The 23,634-nt window shown below is 43.2% G+C and overlaps 1 protein-coding gene across 2 annotated transcripts in view; it reads left to right on the plus strand.

The window, feature by feature from the left end:
- The window catches only part of UST (uronyl 2-sulfotransferase), a 169,525-nt gene extending 146,996 nt beyond the window's left edge, over positions 1 to 22,529 (plus strand). Inside the window, exons 8-10 of one of the 2 annotated variants that reach the window (XM_042016511.1) lie at positions 11,600 to 11,879; positions 17,821 to 17,880; positions 18,412 to 22,529. In XM_042016511.1, the coding sequence (XP_041872445.1) occupies positions 11,600 to 11,879; positions 17,821 to 17,880; positions 18,412 to 18,418 (347 nt within the window). In that variant the 3' untranslated portion in view covers positions 18,419 to 22,529. Of the gene's footprint in view, positions 1 to 11,599; positions 15,237 to 17,820; positions 17,881 to 18,411 lie in introns of those variants that run through there. The other variant, XM_042016512.1, reaches the window with a different exon arrangement.
- Positions 22,530 to 23,634: the final 1,105 nt, after the last annotated feature.

Here is a 23,634-nt window from a genome sequence, read left to right on the forward strand (position 1 = left end):
AGGCCGCACCTCGAGTGCTGTGTCCAGTTCTGGGCCCCTCATTGCAAGAAAGACACTGAGGTGCTGGAGCATGTCCAGAGAAGGGCAAGAGAGCTTGTGAAAGCTTTAGAGAGGGTAAGTCATATGAGGAGCAGCTGGGGGAGCTGGGCGTGTTTAACCGGGGGTAAAGAAGGCTCAGGGGAGACCTTAACCACTCTCTACAACTACCTGGAAGGAGGTTGTAGCCAGGTCGGTCTCTTCTCCCAGGGAACCAGCGACAGGACAAGAGGAAATGGCCTTAAGTTGCACCAGGGACAGTTCAGGTTGGACATCAGGAAAATTTTCTTCACTGAAAGGGCATTTGAGCATTGGAAGAAATGTCCCAGGGAAGTGGTGGAGTCATTGTCCCTGGAAGTGTTCAAGGAAAGACTGAATGTGGTACTTAGCACTATGATTTAGTTGACATGGTGTGTTCAGTCAAAGGTTGAACTCAGTGAACTTGGAGGTCTTTTCCAACCTTAATGATTCTGTGATTCTAAGACAAAACCTGATTGTGTGCATTGGTCACCCACTGAGCCCTGAGCCTGGGTGAAAACATGTGCCTCAGAGCCCTGTTGTTATGTTTAAGTGCACATACACATCCAACACGGTCACTGTCCCTTCTACATAAATGTACACTGAGCCTCCCAGAGGTGATTTTTTTATTTTTTTGGACAGGCCTGTCTAAAGTTGGCTTGATTATTTTTTCATTGTTTTTCTTACTATGGAAACCCTGAGTGTACTGTTCTCTCAGATAACTTTTTCATCATGTTTTCCACAGAACTTCATTAAAATACTCTGTATTAAAAAAAAATTCTTCTAATAAGCTTAGCAAATTAAATAGGATTTTGTAGATTCAGGCTCAGATTTGTTGTTAAGAGGAATAGGTGTTGAAATTGGGCACTGAAATGTTGACTTTTGGTTCTTAATGGTATTTTCTGTGTTGTGTTATGTTATCAGATAAGTTAAATTTACTTCCAGAACTCATCTGTAATTCACAGCATCATTCACAGCATCAATGCCTTCTCTTCTTGTCACTCTGCCCTTTGGTCAGTAGGCTGGGGATGGGCAAGAGGTTGGGAGGGGACACAGCCAGGACAACTGACCCAGACTGATCAGAGAGATATTTCATACCGTATAACAACATGTTCAGTAATCAATAAAAGTAGAGGTGGAGGAAGGAGTGGGATCTTTGGCTTCTAGGTTGGCCATTGCTTATGCACTGACTGGGGAATGTGGTAAGGGATGTCGTTTACATCACTCCCTCCCTCCCCACCTCCTTCAGATTAAACTGTTCTTATCTCTACCCACGAGTTTTCTTGCTTTTGTTCTTCCTGGTCTCTCCATTCTCCCACTGTGAGAGCAGATGGCCGCATGGGTGCTTGACTGCTTACTAGGGCAGCAGCCTGCCTCAACACGTTTCTCTCTTTATCTTGATAAAACTTTTAACATTGCATGTCTTGCGATAACATTGCATGTCTTGCGAGTAATGTTGAGTGCCTTTATTCCACCTCTCCTGAAGACTGCAATGTAGAAAATTGCAATGTTCTTCAACAAAAGCCTAGGTTGTTGCACATTTAGTGTTCCTTTTAGTAACCTCGTTCCCTCCCAAAATTGATTTATCTTGTAGAGCTTTTCCTAATTGCTGTCACATCCTTCCTGGTTTCTATCTCATTTTATTCTTATTCTGAGGTGTTAACATTTATAAGTGTCCGTAAACACTGAAATGGAAAAAGACAGCAGGTCATTTTATCTCCTGTTTTGTTAATCACAAGGGAAAGGTTTGTGCAGTGTAACTTTGAAGCATGGTAGTCATTATGTCAGGTCTAGTATTGTCATTAAACTAATGTGCAGACTATCCTGGAAACTTTGATACTAGCCAGTCTCTCTAACACTGGCATGAAACTACTGGTTGAAATACTGCAGACATAAGACAATTTGCAGGATTAAGTGCAGGAGCAATGGCTTTTCATACCCGGTATGTCTCTCATTCCGATTCATGTGTGCTTTCAGAGTACTCAGCTCAGTTCTTTAATAAGCAGTAGAGTTAAGGCTACTTCCTGTAAACAAGGTGATAGATGGCAGAACGATGTGCCCATGTATCTCTTCCCTGTCTGCACATTAATGTTAAATGGAGGTTGAATTTTAAAAGATCATTGAGCAAGCTCTGTTTCCTCAATGGATTGTTCCGGGTGCTGACACACAAGCAAGAATGGTAAAAGGTGTGCTGGAGCTGATTGTGTCAGTGACTGAAGACAGGTGAGTGTTAGTGCAGAGGCAGCTGTCTTTGCTACTGGCTGGGACAGATGCATAGGGTGCATAGGAAAGCCTTTATCTTCAAAGATCTTGGTCTCATAAGTATGTCAGAAATGCTATTTCCACACTCCTTCCGGAAGAAAATATATTGCCTGGAATACAGAGCAAGTACATGCATGTGTAAATCTTGATAGTGTTTGAACAGCTTCTAAGCACCTAAAAATGTCCTGTATTCATTTATATTAACCCAAACAGATTAAAATCATACTTATCCTTGAGTTGGGGTCTGCTTCCAAAAGCTCTTGTGCATATAAAGCATTGCCAGGGGAAGTCTACTGCCACAGGTCACTGAGACACTACATCCTGTGATACAGCCTCTGAGGGAGCACTTTGGTGCTCAGGATCAAACAGGTCACCCCAGACCTAGGGATTTTCTTCTGCCTTTTCCAAGCCCCCTTTCCTTGCCTGTAGCTACACTGCTAAAGAAGTGCTGAGGTTGGCATGAAGAGCCAGTGTATCTCTGTAACTTCTGTAACAGCATCTGCCTCCAAGATTTCCAGGACAGACACAAACTCTCAAATTGCAGCAAATCCCAGGTGTCCCAGGTTCCTCATTGCCGACACAGCTGCAGGCTCTGTAACAGAGGCAGTGAAAAGCCAAGGCATGAATTCACCTTGACTTGGGTTTGATGCCATTGTGGAAATCCAGCAGTATCTTTGGTCAATGTGAAGTCCCGAGATACCTAAAGGTTTGGCTTATCTATCTGTCAGACTCTTGGAGGTCTGCTGGGTGCATAGGAATTACCGTCTTTCCATGAGTGAGGACACTCACCCTTCACTTGAGCTTATTCGTGGAGGCGTGGAGGGCAGAGTGTGTTACCTGGATCTTCCTGGAAGGAGGAAAGATGCATTCTTGTTTCTGGTTCATAGTGACCTCAGGGGACATGAAGACCCTGGCAGCCTTAGGGCTTAGCCCTGTTGGGACATTATACTTTGCCTTGTAGTCTGAACAGTAGAAAATCAGGATGTTCCCTCTCCAGGAAAAGAACAGGGTGAGAATTGCATTAGCCACACTATGAGATTACTCTCCTCTCCCAGGGCTTCTAGTTAATATAATTCCCCTTCTTTTTATTTTTTTCTCTTGCTGAAACAAGTCTGCCTGTGTTAAACAACAGACCCTTTTCCTCGATTTTGGCCAGAGGAGGAAGTCTTTGTCCCGATCTCCTGGCAGCTGGCCAAGGCAGTCGGGCTGTGGGCCAGGAGGGGGTGAACTTGAAAGGAACAGTGTGTTGTTTCTGCTCTGGTAGCATTCTTCCTTCTTCAGCAGTGTCTCGGCCCCTGGCTGCCTTCAGTCACTCATTATACACAAAAGAACCTAAGGGCAAAAGAGACAATTTTCTCTTGACTGCCTGTAACTTGAAATAATAAGAAATAAAACCATTTTGGGGCTTTCGGTTGTCTGTGTGCAGACATGGTTGGGAGAAAATCTTCTTAGAACTGGCATCTTTCTCACAAGGGAGAAAAGAACCAATAGCACCTTTTTCCCCCCCATTTTAATAGCAGCTTTCTTACAGTACACTCATCTTCCCAGTACTGTCTCTCATACCAGTTGTGATTTTACCTTGGCAGTGCATAAATTTTATTACTGGACATTACTTGCATCATAGTATTTTTGCTTTCATTTTTCATTTCAGTAGTTATATAAAGAAATAAGCAGTCATATGTATGCTCTTGGAAGACTTAGGCTTAAGTCTAAGAGGCTAAGAGCCTGCACTTAGAATTAACAATTTTTAAGGCCATGATCTCAACTTTTTTTTTTTAAATGTAGGATTATTTCCCATTCCTGCAAGGCCTAGTACTAGAGGGTGGTGACCACTAGGTTTGAACAGTAAAAAAGTGGAAAAGGTCGCAAATTGGGTGTCCAGACATCTTCCAAAAATGACATTCACACTGAGATATCTGAAAAGCAGTGACAAAAAGTCTTTTGCATGTGGTGCTTCTGATTTGGAAGCTGACACAAGCAAGACGTTCGAAACTTGCATCTGTGAAAGACTTAAATGGATCATTGGATCATTGAGCTTGGCTTCCTATGTGCTCCAGGCCACAGAGTCTCTCTTCTGCATAGAGACCAGTATCTGGAGTTCATTAAGTTATCCAGCATTGATGCAAAATTTTCAAGTGATAGCAAATCAACTGTGTTTGTTTTGTACTAACAATCAATTACCTTCACCACTTTAAAAAAGCAGTGCCATGCTTCCAGTCCCCATTTGTCTGGTTCCTGCTTCCAACTCTTCAGTACCCATAGTTTTCTCACCATGAAAATATGCAGATGCTGTAAACAAGTCACCTCTCAATCATCTTTTTTTGGTAAGCTGACCAGAATAAATTTATCATCTTTCTCCAAAGTGTCCCTTTCAACCCCAGTGTTCATTCTGAGGCTGTTTTCATAGTCTGTCTGATTTAGGATGTGGTTACAAAACTGGATGCTATATGCCAGTGTTTCACTTACCAATACTATATATGGAAATAAAGATACCTCCACCTCTCTCCATCCCTCTTGGACATCTTAGCTTGCACAGCACGCCTCTTCATCATTTCCTTTTTGTGGACAAAAATCACAGATAGCAGCCTACCATGACTCGAAGCACAAAGGCAAGATGCCTGCTCTAGATTCTCAGGTCCTGGGCTATATCTCTGCAGATTTTCTGCATTACATAGCTGTGGTGAAGCTTTTCCTGCTCGTAAGCGCTGCTGAAATTTGTCTCGGTCACTGCAGCTCTCTCTTGTCTCTGCAATAAAGTAATAATGTTAGTATCTGCATAACCTACTATGCAGCCCTGTTCACAAGCGATCTGTAAGAAGCTATTTTTAAATTGTGGTTTTGTCAGATCCAGATTTGACTGGATTCATTCAGTAACCCTTAAACAGCTATAAAAAATACATTAGAAATTGCATATGAGCTGCAACCATAGCAGTTCTTTCGGCAACTCAAACTAGACAATCCTGGCATTTCCTCTGCAGATGACTTTGGTTTTGGCACCTCCAACTCTGTCTAGTTCAACTTAAAAGTTGCTTAATGGCTATAAAAGTACCTGACCACATTCTCATAAGAATCTGCCTGTTCATTCTACCAATGTGGGTTATTTTTCAACTTTTCTTTTTCTTCTGCGTTAACCTACCTGAACTGGGAATACAATATTAAAATGCACCAAAGAAGGGCGTCTATTAGAAGATCCTGCTGAGATTTGTTATCTGATCTTATGTGAGATACAGCACATTTCCAGGGTGAGGGCAGCATCAGAGGCAATGTGTGGTACAGGAAGGTTGGCTGAGGTGTCCCATGCAGCTGGAAATCCATGTTGTTGGATCCACAGTTCTGAACTCATAGGAGCAAAGGCACAGCACTGTGATGTTTCCAGGAGGAGAGTTAGAGATTTCATGATAAATACACTGGTTGGAGAAGAGACTTCAGAGAGTGGTAACTGGGGAAAGTTATATATTTGTATTGCTGAGTTTGTTGTATGGCAAGTGTTTCATAATAGTGATGTAATGCCTTTAACAGCTCAAGTAGTATGTAAGAGCATTGTTGAATGCGTATTGCTGTTGCATTGTCCAGTTGACAGCCAGACCAGTGCAGTGTTGACTTCTGCAATATTTTCCAAATATATGTTACTTGCATGGTGTAGGAAGATGTTTGTTATTTGTGGCCTTATCAGACCAAGGTACTTCTTACATTTATCACTTATCGCTACCTCTTTTTTCTTTTTTCTTCATTTTTTCTTCCTTGCTGTGATTTTATGTCATGCCTCCTTGGTGTTTACATCCTGGAACATTAGTAGTTTTTTGACTGCACGTCATTCAGATTATCTGTTTGAGCTCTTCCTAGCTAATCTCTGTTTAGGCATCCCTCAATTTTTCTCTGCCAGCTTATCATTGTCAGAGCTTCCTGCATTTTGTCTATGTTAATATAAATAATGAAATTATATAAGGTTAACAGGGAGACTATTCTTTCCTCCAGTTTCTTTATTCATTGTAGTGGTAAGAAAGAAGAAGGACCATTGCTGTCTCACCTAGTTCCATCTCTGTCACTGACAGCCATAATTTTAGTATCTGTGCTAATTACAGTCTGGTGTATTTGCTCCCAAGATCCCTGTTTGAAAAATAATAGGACGTTCCATTTCCTAGGATTGCAGGTCCCTGAAGTTTTGGGAGTTTCCGTGACCTCTGGAGCGCTGCTCTTTCAGAGAGTTTCATACCTGACCTTTAGGAGATAGGAAATGGCTGTGTGCCACTGTGTGAGAGTTCTCGTAATCCCCTGGAGTTGGGAGTTGTTCCATGGCAGCAAAGCAGCACAGTAATACAGGACAGAAGTGCTAAAACAAAGCAAGCATTGCTGTGAGCCTGGCATAAGTCCCCAGTATGCACATGACGGTCTAATCTTTATCTACATGTCGTTACAACTTACACCGTATTTTGTTGGTGTGAATAACCGAGAGGAGAGTAAACTAGCAGTGAAGAGGTTAGTAACTGGGATTCACAGTATTTCAGATAAAGTTGGTAGATGCTGTGGGACAAATTGCTACTTAACTTTTCTATCAGTTTTGATTTTTAATATGTTTCTGTCTGGCGGGTGTCTCTGTTAGGTTTTCTCCAACGTCCCTGCTTCCCATTAACAAACATGAGCCCAAGCAAGGTGCTCCATCGCGGATTGTGGCTGCAGCACACCATCCCTCCTCCAGCTTGGATCCAGGGACCTGCCCTGGACCAAGACTCCTGAGCAGCACTAACCCTGTGGCCATTGGAAAGACATGTGAGCCCAGCACATCAGTGTCTCATCAGTTCTCCCCACACTGTCCTTTTCCAGATATCCTTCAAGAGCCAGGATAAAAATTTTGAGTTTGAAAAGCAAATCAGTTGTATTGGAAAATTCTTTGCTAAGCTGCAGTTTAATATTCTGGGGGAGATCATTTCTAGTGTAGCCATAAGAGCCCTGGTTGGCACTGCAGCAACGAGAGGCAGATCAAGCAGAGACCCTCGCCCCTTTGTACGTCACATCTAACCACAGTGACATACGTTTATTTCCATTTAAAACTCTGGAGAAGTAGGTATGTGCTGTAGCTCGGCTGCATATGATGGAAACGCGGGGCCTCCGTGTGTGGTTGCAGGAAATGAGTTTGCTGTATCTGTGACAGCCGTCGTGCTCGCACAGCCATGAGAGCAGCGCAGCACAGCTCAGCGTGGCGTTCTTGCACCGCGGCGTTAGCCCAGCAAACCCACAGTTCTGCTGGCCTGCAGCCACCCTGAGCTGCCTCCAGCCTGGCTCACCTCTTCCACATGGGCCCCCCAGGGGCGCTGGGCTCCCTGTGGCTTCATCCAGGAGCAGCGCTGAGGAGCAGCCTCGGCATGGCACCCCCCAAAACAGGAGGACACTGGAGAGCACATCATTCTGAAGAGCTCTTCTGAGGTGGAGAATGCCTTTAGGATCATTTTGTCTAAATATGGCAATTCAAGGTTTTTTGAGCCACAAGTTAGAAAACTCACTTTTCCCTATGGTTTGGATTGCTCCAGTGAGTAATGTCCTTTTCTTAGTTTAAAAAAAAAAAAAAAAGTGAGAGTGTGGAAAGTAACAGTAAACGCTCATCAACTGGTAACCCAAAAGAATTTAATTTTCTTCATTCCTATCTACGTACCAGTTTAGTTTTAATTCAAGGTATGAGCAGGCTGCACTGGGGGGTTGCATTGCTGTATAGTACATTCTTCTAGCAATTTAAAAGAATGCCAAAGCAAACACATTTAAAAAAAAATAACCCTGAGAAGTAAATGGTGTAGTTTGTTGCCCTCCATGTGGTTAGCTGTCTCAAAGGTCATAAAATGGGGGTCCTTTGGTGGGCCAGCTGGGTTTATGCAGCATATGCAGATTGGTATTTTGGCTTTAAGCCAGATCTAATTTTCCGTTTTGCTTCTATGATGAGAAGAGGTGGTTGAGGTGACCTCAAGGGGCAGTTTTGTGATTTCATCCATATTTGTATTAGAGAGCCTTTTAAGAGTATTTAAGATTAAAACACAGTCTAAATAAAGTTCAGGTACAAAAAAAAGCAGAGTTCACTTGTTTTATCAAAAGGCTGAGCCTGCAACCAGGCGCAGGCCCAACTCACGCCATCCAACAACCCACACCTCACAGCTCTTCATGCTCTGCAGTTCTGATGATTGTGCTGCAAGGCAAACAGGAGCCAGAAAATTTACACTGCCCCTGCAGCCTTCCAGAGTGTGGGTGTTTCTGTCTGTTCGTATGTGTCCTTCTGTAGACATAGGTGTGTGCACAGAGCAGAGAATTGCACACATCCAGAAACCCCTGTGCCATTGCAACAGAAAATTCAGAGGAGTGTATTGTGCTGCGAGGGTGGCATGGAGCACCGGGCTGCTCCCTGCCTGGCACACCACCAGTGCCTTTGGCCACTCCTGCCCCCACAGACTGCCCCCCAAAGAAAACAGTCTCATGCTTTTCACCTTGTCATCGTTGGCAGCGTTCCTGGGCTAAGCACAAGTGCCTCTCTCTGCTGAGAGAAGCAGCCACCAAAGGGAGCTGGAGCTGTGAAAGTGGCTTTCCCCACTTAGAGTCCTGGAGGGACCGTATAAGTAAAGAGCTTTTTCCAGTGAGCTAAATGGAGTTTTCTGTAACAGAAATAACTTACGTAAAATAAAAATGAAGTTGGCAAGCAGTATAAAGGCTTAAGCTAATAAATGCAATATTTAGTAGTGTATATTTGCTGCTGAATTTGTAAAGAAAACCAGACTGTAAAGCTGGCAGGAGCTATCAGCTAAGCACAAGAAAGAGGAATGTCTTGAAGTGCTCAATAATCATAAGAAAGTTTTCTTCTCACCCTGGGACAGACTGAGTACAGTGGCCTTCCTGGAGTGTAGTCATTTCATAGCCATCAATGGCAATTTGAAGGTAACTTGAACAACTTGGCTGAAAATTTAAGAAGATAAGACATTTATTAGTCTATTCCGGTCTATGAGTAAAGGTGGTGCAGACCAGAATAAGCTCTTGGGGAACCCAGACATTTTCACCAAAAATACTTCACACTATTCACTAACTACAGGTCCTGGCTTTGTATGCTAATGTCTGTTTGAAATTCAGCATTTCCTGATCCTCCCTCTACACTTTTTCTTAGATAAATAGCATGTTAAAAATTGCATCTTTCTTTCTGTTTTTGTATATTTTAGTCATTTCACTACTATCTAAATAAACTGAGCAAATTGATAAACAGTCAGTAAATATACAGCATGTTTCACCATACATCACTGTAACTAAACAGAGAACTCTGTGTAATCAATTGTTTAATTACTTAGATATATGAGTAGAGACAGATTTCAGTGTAAAGAACTACTAACTTTGGTGTAAAAGTTTCATTTAATTACACAGTAGTATGTTTTAATAGTTAGCAATTAATAAAAACCTTTGTTCCTTTAGAGAAAGAATTAAAAGTATAGATGCAAAATAGAATTAATGCTTTAAATACTTCGTGATTTAGAACAGTGTTGCATTGGGTAAGCTACTCAACATATCTTCTCTTTGTATCATTCTTCCTACATTTCAAATTACTCTGCTGGAGTTGATAAGCACAACTGACTATTTCAGATATAGTTATTTCAGATATAACTTTTTTCTTCTGCACCAGGTGGGTGTGACACAATGAAGTCCAGTGAGTAAGAGCATGTTCAGCCCAGAGCATTGGTCTCATGTAGTATTATTAAAATGTTCCTTGTTTTCCTTCACTCTGAAGGAGGAAAATGTGTGTCCACAGACTGAAAATCAAATTTGTTTGCAAGTGTTGATACCTCCAGCTCTATGAATATTAATCTTTCAAAATTTAAAGAAAGCAGTTCATGTTCACTGCTGTTCTCTGCCCATCTGTTGTACTTTTCAAGATTTAAAATCTTGTACTAGCTTTTTGTCTGAAGATCATTGCTGTTCTGCTTGCTAGATGGACTTACTCATATTTTATTACCTCTTGGGATAAAAGGGTTTTTCTTTGTTTAAAATTCCTCTCTTCCCTAAAAAGCTCTTCTTGATTATTTCTCTTGGATAAACATATTGCTTGTGGGATCCCAAGAACAGCTTACTTTTCCTGCTAGGAACCATCGCTTCATCCCTTAGCTTTATGCGTAAGCAATTATGAAAACATGTTTCTCTAGAGATGTTAAGCATATGTTAAGCTTTGCTGGTGGGTGCTCCAGAAGACCTCCATTTGTTCTGCTCACATGAGCAGAACTCTGCCCATGGTAAAATCACATTCTGATTCAAGGAGTCCCTCTGGAATTGAGGGTGGTTGCTGCCAGTTGGAAACGTGAAATGTTCTTTGTTGTCTGCTTCCTCCATGTAAGCTTTTTCTTTGCCATCCGTCATGGCCTGACCCTTTTGAATACTTCTGACTTGAAGAACTGCTGTTACAAGAAGATACAGGTTCTCGTGTTATATACTCAGGATGAAAATACTTAGGATGCTCAGGCAGCCTATTGCCATCTAGAAAAGAGCAAAATGATTGCCTTCAGAGTTTGCTTTACACCTCATTCAAATACATTCATCTCCAATGGTAGGCTCTACTATCTACTGAGAGAGAAGGCAAAGAGACAATTCAGTATTTTTGTTAGTAACTCTAATTCTTTATCAGCAATAAAAGGTTTGTATTTCAGTTTACCAAAGCAAAAGTTGTCAGGTGAGCAAAAAAGTAGTGAAATCTTCCAGGGCATGACAGGAAGATGAGTCTAGTTCCATTAACAGGCATAACAGGACAAGAAAGTTAACAGGCACAGTTGCTCCTGAGGTGTCATGTGTTGCCAACAATCCTTCGGTGCTGCCGAAGGATTCAGGTTGACAAATACCTGTTAATATTTGAACTATAATAAAGCACAAATGAGACAGGTCACCATATGCCACATAGGAAATAATTGGTTAGTTAAGCTGGGTGGTGTGCCTGGCAAAATTTCCAAAGCTAGGCAAGATTGTGGGTTTCTCTACTGATATGCTTATGCTCATAATTCATATGATGTGGTTTGCATTTTCTCATAACCAGTGACAATTAAGATCTTCAGTGACTGCAGACAAGCCAAATGACCTGTATGAACTAGCCATATTTAAACATGCAAGCCTGAATTCAAACATCTGTATTTTTTCATATCCTGTTAAAAGTAAATCCATTATTAAAGCAACTCATTTGTATCAGTAATGTAGTAGGGCCATGCCTTAATGTTTTAAATTAAAAGTTTACGTGTGGTCTTGCTGATCAGCACCCACCATGTTGCTTGTTGTTCTTTCTTTACAGAACATAGGAAACTTGGCAATCTGACTGTGACAGTGAAAAAGACCGTCCCCTCTCCAGAAGCAATACAGATCCTCTACCAACGCATGAGATATGAATATGAGTTTTATTACTATGTCAAAGAACAATTCCACCTGCTAAAGCGCAAGTTTGGACTGAAGTCTCATATCAGGAAACCACGTCCCAGACCTGAGTTCTTCATCCCTTCTCCCCTGGAAACTGAGGAACCAATAGATGATGAGGAAGAAGATGATGAAAAGTGGCTAGAGGATATCTATAAAAGGTGATGGATGGAAGAGCTGTCCTTTCTCTTCTGGTGACCCCTCCAGCTTTCTTAAGATTTTTTTTAATTATTATGAAAAGTAATTTCCTTAAGGAACTGGGTTAACGTGCAGCGGATTTGAAATGGAACAAAACAGACCATTCCCACATTCTGGAGCCTTTGGGAGATACCTGATTTTGCAGGTTTGATTCATTATACAGTGTTGGCTCTATAGCATCCTTGCTATAGCATAGTTCAAGAGAGAAGTATCTACCGTCTGTCACAAAATAACTTTTGGAATACACAGGAGTCCTTTGGGAACCTGCAAAATACAAGAGAGTAGATTAGCATTCTTGAAAAGTAACTTTTACGGATTCTTTTCTCTCTCTTCAGAAACAAGTCTTTGTGGCATAACACTGTGGCATTAACTACGAGCAAGTGGAACTACAGGCAGTGAGCCATTTGGGAAGAGTGCCTCTTTTTGTCCAAAGCACCCTGGTATCCCAGTGTTATGGTCAGAGCCATTGCTGTGTCTGTGAATCCAAGGATAACAGGCTCAGAAAGGGGCTAGGTAACAGCTCCTCAAATCACCTGTGCTGGAGGAGAGAGGCTGCTATTCTGCCAAATCAATACTAGTGGGTGTAAGGCAAGTTACAGGAACCAGATTGTTTTTGGTAAACCCTTCTAGTTCATAGAGTGGGAAGAGTTACCAGGTCGGTGAATGGCAACAACAAATTAAAAGGGCCAGGCAGGGCTTTGTTTCAGCAGTTGAGTATGTTTCTATTAGACTCTAAAGGAAAAGGTGTAACATGTGGGGTTTATGTTCAAGAATGGTATTTTTAGATTTTGTTATTCTTTTGGGTCACAAATCCAAAGAGATACAGAAAAAGCTGCTCATTAAAAAACTCAGATGATCTGGAACTCCTATTAAGTACAACCTGTATTTCTGCAGCTGCAGAATTTAGTTGTTCACATCTGAAGCTGAACACAGCATCCCCACCAGCACAAACACCAGACTCCTACTTTTAGCGTGCCTAGAAGGAAAATTAACAATATGAACATACACAGCTTCTCTAGTTGAAATACTTCAGAATCATCAAACAAATAGAAGAAGATGTACTCTCTGAAACCAAAGCCGATTCAGTGATAGGTGGTTAAGAGAGTCACTGTGAAAGTTGCCCTTGTTAATCACTACAAATATTATCTGCTAACACTAGAAAGGGGATCGGTGGAAGCTGGGAGGGGAAAGAGAAGTAGCACCAATATGTGAGGTGCTGTTGTTATTCGGGTGGGTGTCCCTGGGGTGGGGTTCCCTGTGACGTGTGGCATGCTGGCTCTTGGGCAGCCTGCCAGCGCTGGTGGTGCAGAAGTGACAGACCTGCAGGCAGCCCTGGGCCCAGCTCTTTGTCCTTCTGCTTCACAGCAGAATAGGGGGGAGTTTGGGGTCTTGATGAGGCCTTGGCCTCTTATGTTGCCAGAAAAAGCTGGACTAATAGAGAATAAGAGCAATAAATTCCTGTCCCTAGAGCACAGGAAAGAAGCAGGTACAAGATGTTGCAGTTGCTTGCCAGGATGAGGACAATCCACCTCTGTCTATCTCGCATCCTTTCTCAAAACACCTACCAGAAAATTTTTGGTTCCTATTCCATGGCTGCCATCTGCAAGGTCATACTTCAGTTTGCTATAACAAGTAAAAGTTATTTTGTGATGGATGAAGCATATAAACTCGGAATCAGCTGAAATGGGCTTTCCAAAAGTTTTCCCTTCCATGAGCCTGCTGAGAGCCAATAAACATTATGGTCTTCTTCACTGCTCAGTCTTTACCTATATACAGAGAATGAAAATAAAGAAGAGTTGAGACAAGATGCTAACTTACAGAAAATACTAGGAAGAAGATTCATTATTAACATCCCAGGCTGGTGGTAGCAGTGCACTACTGTGGGGGAGCACATAAAAGAAAGCTGAAAATGGCACAGATAGTAACTAACATATTAGCTAAAATATGAATCTGCTGCATTGTATATTTTAAGTGGTTTCTATGAAATTACATTGAAAGAGTAATGATTAGTTTACACACTGTGGAGTTGTTATATTTTGGAAAGAAAACTAGTATTCTCATGTTTCTGAAATTCTGTTTGAATCCTTTTTCTGCCAATGTTTTAACAGAGTATAGTCACTTAACACCATTCACCCTTCCTGCAAGTTCACTGCTGCTTACAGTAAAGTCTGTTTCTATCTGTTTATTTAATGGTGTCTTCAGCCATCACTACTTATAATCGAAATACAAAAGCTGCTTAATGATTTACTCGCTAGGTTTTAATATTGTTGTATTTTCGTAACAATCAACCTGGCCTCTCCTCCTCAAATGGCAATTCTTAAATTTATCTGGCACATAGCATCTAATATTCCTGATCCTATGGCCTATTCCTCTGTCATGAAATATATTTTGCTTAACTTTTAAAAGGTACATTTTAAGCTGGTTAATCTTTGACTTATTTATTGAAACTTTTCAGCACATTCCAAATTCTAAGTTGCTCAGGAAGAAGTTGGTTTAAATAATTATATTTGGGTCTGATGAATATTTCTTATTAAAAAAAAAAAAATCACTGTTTGTAAGCCTCTAGCCCATGACAGCTTTGTAGGAAGTGCCATGCATGTACTTGGAGATCTTTGTGGGGGGGGAAAAGGTGGCTGTTCAACACTTAAGAAAATAAGAAAATATATATGTACATTAGCTTAGTTATAAATGAAGCAACGTATGTTTTGGAATGAATCTTCTTTAACTTATTCACTACTATCTCCTGAAATATCAATAAGCCATATGAGTTTATTTTTCAGTCCAGCGATGTTTAAAAATAAAACTTGCACATTTCTTCCTGGCGCCATAGTCCTCTTGCTTACACTAGTTTTCCTGCCTGGATACAGTGGCTGTGGGTAGGATGCTGGAGTTGCACCCAACAGAATAGGGTTGGATTCAGCACAAGGCATCCTCTGAAAGTCATACTTGAGCAGTGAGACTGGAGCAGGTTGCTCCTGGGTTATTGCATCTCCCAAACTATCTGAAGCTGTGAGAGTGAAGTCAGAATTGTTTTACTCACCTGAGGTGGGTGGTCAGTACATTGAAGTACATTGTCCAGTGCTCTGTGGCTTCTAAGTAGAAGTTTTATCCAGGAGAGAAACAACTTAGTCTCCATACACTGCATTTTTACTGGATATGGTATTTGATGGCCAGGCATAAAAGCTCCAGCAGTCAGCGTGGTGTTACAATGGAAGTGAAGTATCAGTGCTTTCACACTAAAGAGAGTTGTTTAAACTGTTGTTTAAATGCAGCATTCTGGAAAAAAATAAATTTTAGTCTTAAGTTTCAAGTGACAATGACGAATTGTGCCATTTTTTGTTTCTGTTCAATTTACTTCTCTTCCACATAAATTTTGTTGGTGATGCAGGGCTAAGTCCAAGTATCTCAAGTGTTTCCTGCTTGTATGTAGAGAAGTAGCTCGGCGGAACTGAAAGTACATGAACCTGATGGTGTATTTAAAGCATTCCAGTTTCTTTGCAATTCTTTTATCATTGAATCTTTGATGAATCATTTGAATGTTATGATATAGAATGGTACATTTTATCATAAACACATGAGCAAAGCCACAAATTTTAAATGTTGGAAAACATGTCTGTGAGTTCAAGCCATGGAATTTTTCCTCCTTTCAATATTTGATACAATAATATTGAATGTACAGGTACGTTTTTTGACTAAGAAGGGAAACCACACTGCATGCCAACTTTTGTCCTCTTATCAAATGAAAAAACATTGTCTGCCAAAGAATAAAAATCTACATTCTCTTAAAAAATAAAGACCTCTAATTCCCAGCTGAGAGTAATGGTGCTCTGATCTTTCCCTCCATTCTAAGAAAGGGAACATCTGTGATGTTAGAACATTAGCCTAAAACGCAGCAACATTTTTGAGAGCTAAAATATTATAATACAGTACCACAGCATTCCTTCTGTTTTATTTTTGAGGACTCTGCCATTTTTGCAAGGAGTTCAGCTAACAGTTACATAGAACACTGTTGATCACTCTGCTTGCATGAGCCAAGACCAGAGTAAATAACTAAGTGTTGCTTCGTATAGACCTCCATATGCAGGTTCCGTGGGAAACACAGGGGTGTTACCAAGCCTTGGAAGTGCGTGTCTACTGGCATTGGAATCATCGGAACCACTTTTGCAGGGTCTGTCCCAAGGGAGGGTTTGCAAAGTTAGGCTCTGCTCAAGTACGCACAGGTATGGCAGGAAAGGTGCTGGAAGGCAACTCCATAAGAAATGGCCACTGGAGGGTAAAAAAATTTCCCTGCAAAATATTTAAAGTGGATGGGAAGTTTGAAGGTTGCAGGTTAAATTGCAACCAGCATAAATCAATTCCTGATGTCTCACAGCTGAGAAACAGTCATAAGTTTTCTTTGGTTTGTCTGGAAATGGCGTTATATGCCAAGCTGCAGCGTGCAGTGGATGTCGAATCTCAGTTGTAAGCTTTATAAAATCAGGGTGTGTGTAATGAGAGCACCAGCACACTGTAATGGTTGTGTCTCGGCACCGATGTCTGACCCTGTCATCTTGGAAGAGCCTGCAGGAAGGTTGTTGTTGGGGCAGTGGGATGGGGGAAGGAAAAAGCTTTCTGCAAGTACAAATTTGGCTTTTCAGACACTGTAAGATGGCAAGATTTGACCGTTGGTTTATTTTAATGTGGATTTTGAGTATAAACACATGGATTTCCTTTTCTGAGTGTGTAAAGGAAGAATGTGAGTTGGTTTTGTATTTAACTGATTGTGGCTGAAAGGGTAAGTTAATAACACTGCTGCCAGGCAGGCACATAGGAGTGTGCTTTATGCAGACTTTTGTCATCTTTCTGTCCCCTTCTTTGGAGGCTAATGGGCAAAAAAAAAAAATACAAGTAAAGAATTCAGCTATACTGCAGGGCAATTGGCGCTGTGAAAAGTAGAGATTAGCAGGAATACATAGAGGTGATGCTGTTCAGAGTTAAGATTAATGGTCTAAACACAAGGATGATATGGAGTAACCAGCAAAAGTGGCATACAAGCTGCTCACTCTGTGGCTTTGACTTATCTGGAAAACTTGAGATGGTGCTTCAAAACCAAATGCTGCTTCACATTTGTGATTTGTACTGTTAGCAGGACAGTACTGATTTTTTTATTTTCTCCATATGCTTTTAAATTGCCACTTCACCTCAGAAACTTGGCAGAGCATAAGCAGCCTGTTCCTGTATCTGATGTGCAGGAGCTCATCAGAGACATGGATTTGATCCTTCAGCAAACCTCTCTCCAAGTGCAAGTGACAAGCAGAGTGAAACAAATCCTTGGCACAGTGTTGCTGCTAACAGGCAGAGTAATATTTAGTCACTGTGCCACAAGGGAAAGTATTCCTGTAGTTCTCCAGTTTACTACAGGAGACTTTGGATAACCTCAGGGGTCACGGGACCATTGTCAGGTAGCAAAAGCCGATTGCATGTCCCAGTGTTGAACTGATGATCATGTCCAGGTTAGGTGCAGGAAAGAAACAGAGGTGGTTACAGTTCGTACCAGACACAAGAGTGACAGTCCAGGGTATGGCTTCCCACAGCACACAGGGATTTCTCTTCTTGGAACCTCCTATCTAGTTTGTGGTGGGAAGTGCAGGGAGAGGAAGTCAGCTGCAGTTGTTAGTCTCTGACTCCTCAAAGAAGACAAGATTCTCAAGATCATGCTGGATAAACGTGTTAACAGAAGCAGCAATGAGGCACCTGTGCTTCACAGAAGAGCTGTGAGCCTTTTCCATTTTCACTTTCTCCATTCTGTATTTGGCTGTATTTGCTGTATTTCCCAAGGTCAGTCTGTGTAGCCTATTTCTTCACTAACCATATTGTCTGAGCATCTTGGAAAATGATTAAAATGCTTATCCTTTTGATCCACAGTGGAGGTAAAGAAGTGCTGTTATTGCCATTTCATACATTGGGAATGGATACAGCAAGTGGGTAAGTGATATTCCAAATGTCACGCAGTAAGGCTGTGAAAAAGAACTGATGATAATTTAGCCAAGTGTCTTAATTCTTGAACTTTCTTTTCTGCTGTAAGATCAGCCCTAAATTTCAGAAGGCAAAACAACCATGGAAAATTTTAGTTACTTGGAGTCTTTTTCTTAAAACTGGGAACACCTTTCAGTTAACTGCCTAAATACAAATTATGTTTTAGCCCTTCAGCAGACCATTTATTTCCTTTTAGGACAAAGATTAATTCCAAGTTATCTGTTCAGTTGCATAATAAACACCTGTAGAAATGGTATGGTGTAAGGTGGCTTTATGTTTGGGAACAGTGTTCCTGTAGCAGTTAAGAGCAGATAAGCAGATAAGCAGATAGATGAAGTCACATCTTGTAAATTTAGCCATTCGCAAGAATATGGTCACATTTTCTCCTGCTATATATGGCGCTTGTAGCCTACCTGAAAATTTATCAGACCTCTGTTCATGTATGTGGTCTAAGTTGTGTTTTTGTTTGGTTTTCCACAGTGCTTAAAAACCCAGAACAAGATGCAATGCCTCGCTGTTCAGCAACTACAATGGAGTGAAAAGACAGCTCTCACACAGCTCACCAAGTAGTCGGTTTTGTCTGATGTACTCATAAACCTGAACTTGTGATAGCTTCTACTGACTGGGCAGGGGCATATGCCTTCACCTGAGAGCTCTGGTGCTTTCCTCTCATCTCTTCCCTGTCCTTCCCTTACCTGGACAGCACACATTGTTAAAACTTTTGCCTATGTCTTCTGGGGAGCATCTTAAGGAAGGTTGCGCAGATGTGGACAATGCTCTGTCCAAGTGTCTGTGGAGATGCACAAGCTGCTGAGTCTTGCTCTGAACTTTGGTACTGGGGGAAGGCTTTTGATTTTGAGCCCACCTTGCAGATGTCGGCTTCATTCCTGCTCCAGATCTAGTTTCTCTTCTGAGTATTAGGGCGGGTGCTGGCCTGTCTCTGTTGAAATAACTGAGGCTTAGCAATACCAAATCCGTCCCCTCTGGCTTTGGGCCGGGAGGCTGAAATGCACTGGCAGGTAAGCCCATCAGGGTGCAAAGAAGTCTCCATAGTGTCAGTCCTCCAATGTGAGCAGAGGCACTCGGTGTCAGCAGCAGCCCTGGGGCTGGTGTCTGAGTGGGGTGGGGGAAACGGAGCCGGTTTCTCAATCGTGGCGTGCTAGTGGGCACTTCTGCCAATCTCCCTTGGACAAGTTTCTGCTAGTCTTGTCGGCACTTGGGAAAGAAACTTTTTTCCTGCACTTTTTGGACAGGAAGCTGGCAAAGAAAACCTAGCAGTGCTTCTCTTCCATAGAAGCTACAGAGATCCAGGGGAGATGTCAGGGTGCAGGGGAGGGAAAGCAGCAGCCTCCTGCCTGCCCCACAGGGGCTGGGTTCCAAGCTCTTTCTATCAGACCTAGGCAGGATGATGCTGGTAGAGGACAGTGCTGCTCCTTGAAGCATGAAAACTCAGCTACTCACAATGGAGTTTCGTGTCAGAAACTTAGCCAGGAAAGCTCCCTGGAGTCCCTCTGCATGGTTGTAGCTTTCCATCAGGTTTTGCCCCAAAGAACATGATTTGAGCCATCAGCACTGTCTGGAAACTGAGCCTTCTAGTGACTCCACAATCCAGCCCTTGTCAGTCACACCACTTGGGTCTGTGCATGGGGCTCTTTGTGATAAACCTCACTGGAATTTGGAAAACATTCAGCAAATTTGACCTCTACTTTGTCTTAAAAATATCAGTGTCAAGCAGCATCATGCATGCTTTATCACTCCAAAATGGGGAGAAGGAGATGGAATTAGAATGCAGTCAGCTCTGATTTTCCAAAACAGTATCTTCTGAGTTAAAAAAGCTTTTTACTTCTCAAAAAGAAAATACAATGTCCTCTTTTTGTCCAGGGGCCAAGGCTTCTTCTCAAACTTTCTCTAAATTGTCGTGGACATGGACTGGTCAACCCAAAGGAGCCTAAAGCATTTTCGTCTCTTGTAGGTAGAGCACTATGTCAGCCAGCTCTGGCAAGGAAGGTGAGATGAGACCCAACCCATTTCTCTGTTCTCACCACAGGAAAGGGAACAGAGGCATCAGCAAAACCTTGGCCAAGAACGGCTCTGACCAAAGTTAAGACTAACTTCTCTATAAAATAGAAAAGTGCAAAATAGATAGCAAAGCTTACTGGGGCAATCAAGGGAAAACACATCTAGCTGCAGGTCAGCATCTTTTCCAAAAGCTGCTGCTCCTGCTAACATAAGGAAGATCAGACCCTTCCTTCCCCTAAAAGAGGGATGTGGTGCTGCAGTGTCCCCTCCCTGGCCCCCCCTGCAGAGCTGCCGGGCCATGGGGCCGTGCCGGTGCTGTGGCAGGCGGCAGATGAGGACGCCTTGGGAGCCCTGCGCAGCTGGCGGCCCCGCCTGCTGCCGAATCACTGTGTGGCCCAGCCTAATTGCTTAAAGCTTTCCTTTTCCCCTCACCGCCAATGCTGGAGTGTAGTATTTATCTACTCTGCAAAACTTTTATGAGAATTGGTACGGTTTTGTAGAATTCCTGAATAACAGAGATCACAATAGCTGCAGTGGAGCCAGACTATGCAAACCCAAATGCCTGCACTGTTTGCCTCACACACAGTCTGTTCAGGGAGGAGTTGTGCGCCTCTGCCTCCCACCAGTCCCTGTGGAAAGTGCCCCAGACCCCTCACAATCCAGCTGAGGTGCAACTGCTCAATGCTTCCAGCACTTCACCCTCCACCTCCCTCCTTCTCTTTCATTCCCAGGCTCAGAAAGGAGCATGGGCACCACTGGAAGACAGCTGAATGTAGCTCTCTAAACCACTTGGGGACTTTGCACTAGTTGTTGGAAATAAAAAGGAGGTCCTGAGAATTTCCCTGGGGAGATTTTCCATGAGAAAAACTTCATTGTGATCCTATCGGATAGTGAGCTGGGAAAAGTAATTTGAAACAGGATAGGTAATCCCCACCTTCTTCAGAATAGCCCTTCAGGTTTTGGCCAGCCCTTATGTACTGTGAAGCCAACACGTCATATTGCTGAAGACTCCTCTTACCAGCAATATTTAAGGTCAAATAGTAATAGTAATTACAAATAGTAATGATAATAATGTTGTGTTTACTTCCCAGTGTTCAATTGAAACAGTAGATTCAGAAAAAAAAGATGCTTTGCATGCAGAGGAAGCCTTGTGCAAGAAGGGGATAAGTGCAGGTTAAACTGCAGAAGCCTCTTGCTGAGGCGGCCTAGACTGCAGTGCTCAATGCCTGGGAACAGCCAGCTTTCCCTTCTTCCTTCCTCTCCAGTGCATGCCACTCATTTCAGTTTAGATGAAACAGAAAAAATTACCAAGCCAAACCAAACCCAAGTATCCATTGCTTTTTCCAGCCTGTCCTTCCAAAAGTAGTTGCTTTAGTCCAGCGAGTCAAAAGGTATTACTCCCTTACTCATCATTCCCATTTGCATTGCTCAAGGCGAGATCTGGCAGAGAAACGGTGTGGACAAGCCCAGAACCTTGCACCAGCACTTGGTAGCTCATTCCTGGGGAACCACTGCATTGACTGTCGGGACTGCAGGCTTGGAGACTCTCTAAATGGTGATTTTGTTCAGGGCCAGTGGAACCTGCATGAAGGTGCCACTATAAACGGGATCACAATCTGAAACAACCAAGGGGAGCAAAACCAGCCTGGCTACGCAGCAATGGCAAGTTCCCACCATAGCACTGCAGTGACACAGTCAGCATGGGTTTGGTTTGCGCCCTGTATAGGAACATAAGCAAGTGTGTGTGCATAGCTTCAAAACACCATGGCCCTCCAGAACTCCACAGGGGGATTAGAACGAAACAGAGAAGGGTTTTGCTTCTAAAAGGTTTAAGAGAAGTTTAGAGATCAGAGCAGAGAAACCAAAAAAGAGGTGATATGCATGGCAGGGTATAAGGAGCAGAACCCTGTACAAGAGGGGTTGAGGAAAGCTGCTCCTGGTGCAGGTATTGAGCAGCTGGATATCCATAAGGGAGCTGTCAGAGAGACCAGTCACAGCCTCTGGTTCCACCTTTCCTGCCCCTGATGGTGGGGGCACACTTTGTGAAAAGCCCACACCTGATAAAAGGAGCACACAGCAACGGGGAAAAGTTTCAACCTGTGCCCAGATGAAGTGATGGATCCAGGTGAAACTGCTTAATAACCCTGGCAGTCACTGGCTTTCAGGTGCTGGAGCCAGTCTGAGGGAAAATAGTAGAGATGGAATCTGTTCGTACTTTTTCTTTCTGGTCATCAAAGGTCAGTGCTGGTGTAAATCAACTAATGCAGCATATTTTTAAAAGGAAGCAAGGCTGCCAAAAATACTGATTTAAGCTTTCTTCTAGCAAGCTACCAATATCAGCTTTGTTTAAAGTTTTTCTTCACCTCTCTATCTCAACCTTGTGCCCTCTGCTTCTCAACAAAAAGTACTAAAGCCAAGGGAGGCGCTGGGCTGATTCACTTTTGTCAGAGGAAGGGTTTTTCCTCCTGCTGCTGCGGTCCCTTGTTCCCATACCTCGTGGGTCTCTGCATTTCCATTGCAGAGCCTGTGCTCCGCAAAAATGCACCGCAAGCTTTCAAAGAATGCATCTGTTTATATTACCTCCCCTGGCCCAACATCCTGTTTTTGGAAAAATAGCTTTTATAATGAGAAGCAGGGGAAACTGAACAAATGATTCTTCATGCAAGAGGTGAAGGTCTTCCTTTCCCCCAGGGCTTTTGGGGTGGACTCTTATTTTTTCCCCGGAATTCCTGCCTTGGAGGAAAGAGCCGGTGTCCCCAGCCGTGCTCTCCGGGCAGAAACGCGGTGCCCGCTGAGGCACAGCCGGCGGGGCGAAGCTGCCGGGGGGCGATGCCGGCTCCCAGCGGGCTTGGCCCGTGCCCGGAGCCGGGCGGGCACTAGAGGGAGCCGCGGCCGCGGCCATCCCCGCCCGGGCCCGGCACGGGCAGGTGGAGCAGCGCCGGGAGCGCTCCCGCTCCGGAGCAGCGCCCGGGGCTCGCTGTCGGCGCTGGCTCCGCGGCTGCGCCCCGAGGGCACCTGCGGGGGAAGCGGCCGGGTGCCAGAGGAAGGGAACTGCCCGAGAGGGCCGCGACGGAGCCGGGCAGCCCAACGAGAGGTTCTGGCTGGCAGCGAGCGCTCAGGCACCGAGGAGTGCAAGAGATTCCAGGCGGGAGGTGGTGTGAGATGTGGCGGGATATTAGAAGATGAAAACCAGGGAGTGGCCGCGTCTCGAGATCTGGGCAAAGGCCAGGTACGCTGGAGGAGAGAGGAAGAGGGAGGAAGCGCGTTGCTGAGTACTGAAATGATAATACACAGCTTGCTTTCAAAAGCTGACCAAAGAAACCGAAGCTGCGAAAAGTTGTTTTCAAGCTGGGGCTGTAACAACCTTTGATGAACAAACATCAAACCTGCAAAACCGTATTCCCATTGACTTTTGGCTATGGGAAGAAAAAAATAAACTTCGACACAGATGGTACCTCTCTTCTGGTGACATCAAAGCCCAAAAAAAGATTAATAGCCCAAACCTTATCGCTCTCTTGAGAGATCATTCACTATCATAATCCCAGCTTTGCTGGGCACATTTAGAAGCACATGACATACCCAGTCTTCACTTCAGGAGTGGGAACTTGGATCTCTTCCTTCACTTGAGACAGGAGCCTTCTCCCACATTTTCCCCCTTTCCCATTGCCTCTCCTCCAGCAGCAC

This window comes from Corvus kubaryi, unplaced genomic scaffold, assembly GCF_017639235.1.
Source record: "Corvus kubaryi isolate FWS band 111438036 unplaced genomic scaffold, C.kubaryi_AGA036_p1.0 split3-73, whole genome shotgun sequence".
NCBI classification, from domain to species: domain Eukaryota; kingdom Metazoa; phylum Chordata; class Aves; order Passeriformes; family Corvidae; genus Corvus; species Corvus kubaryi.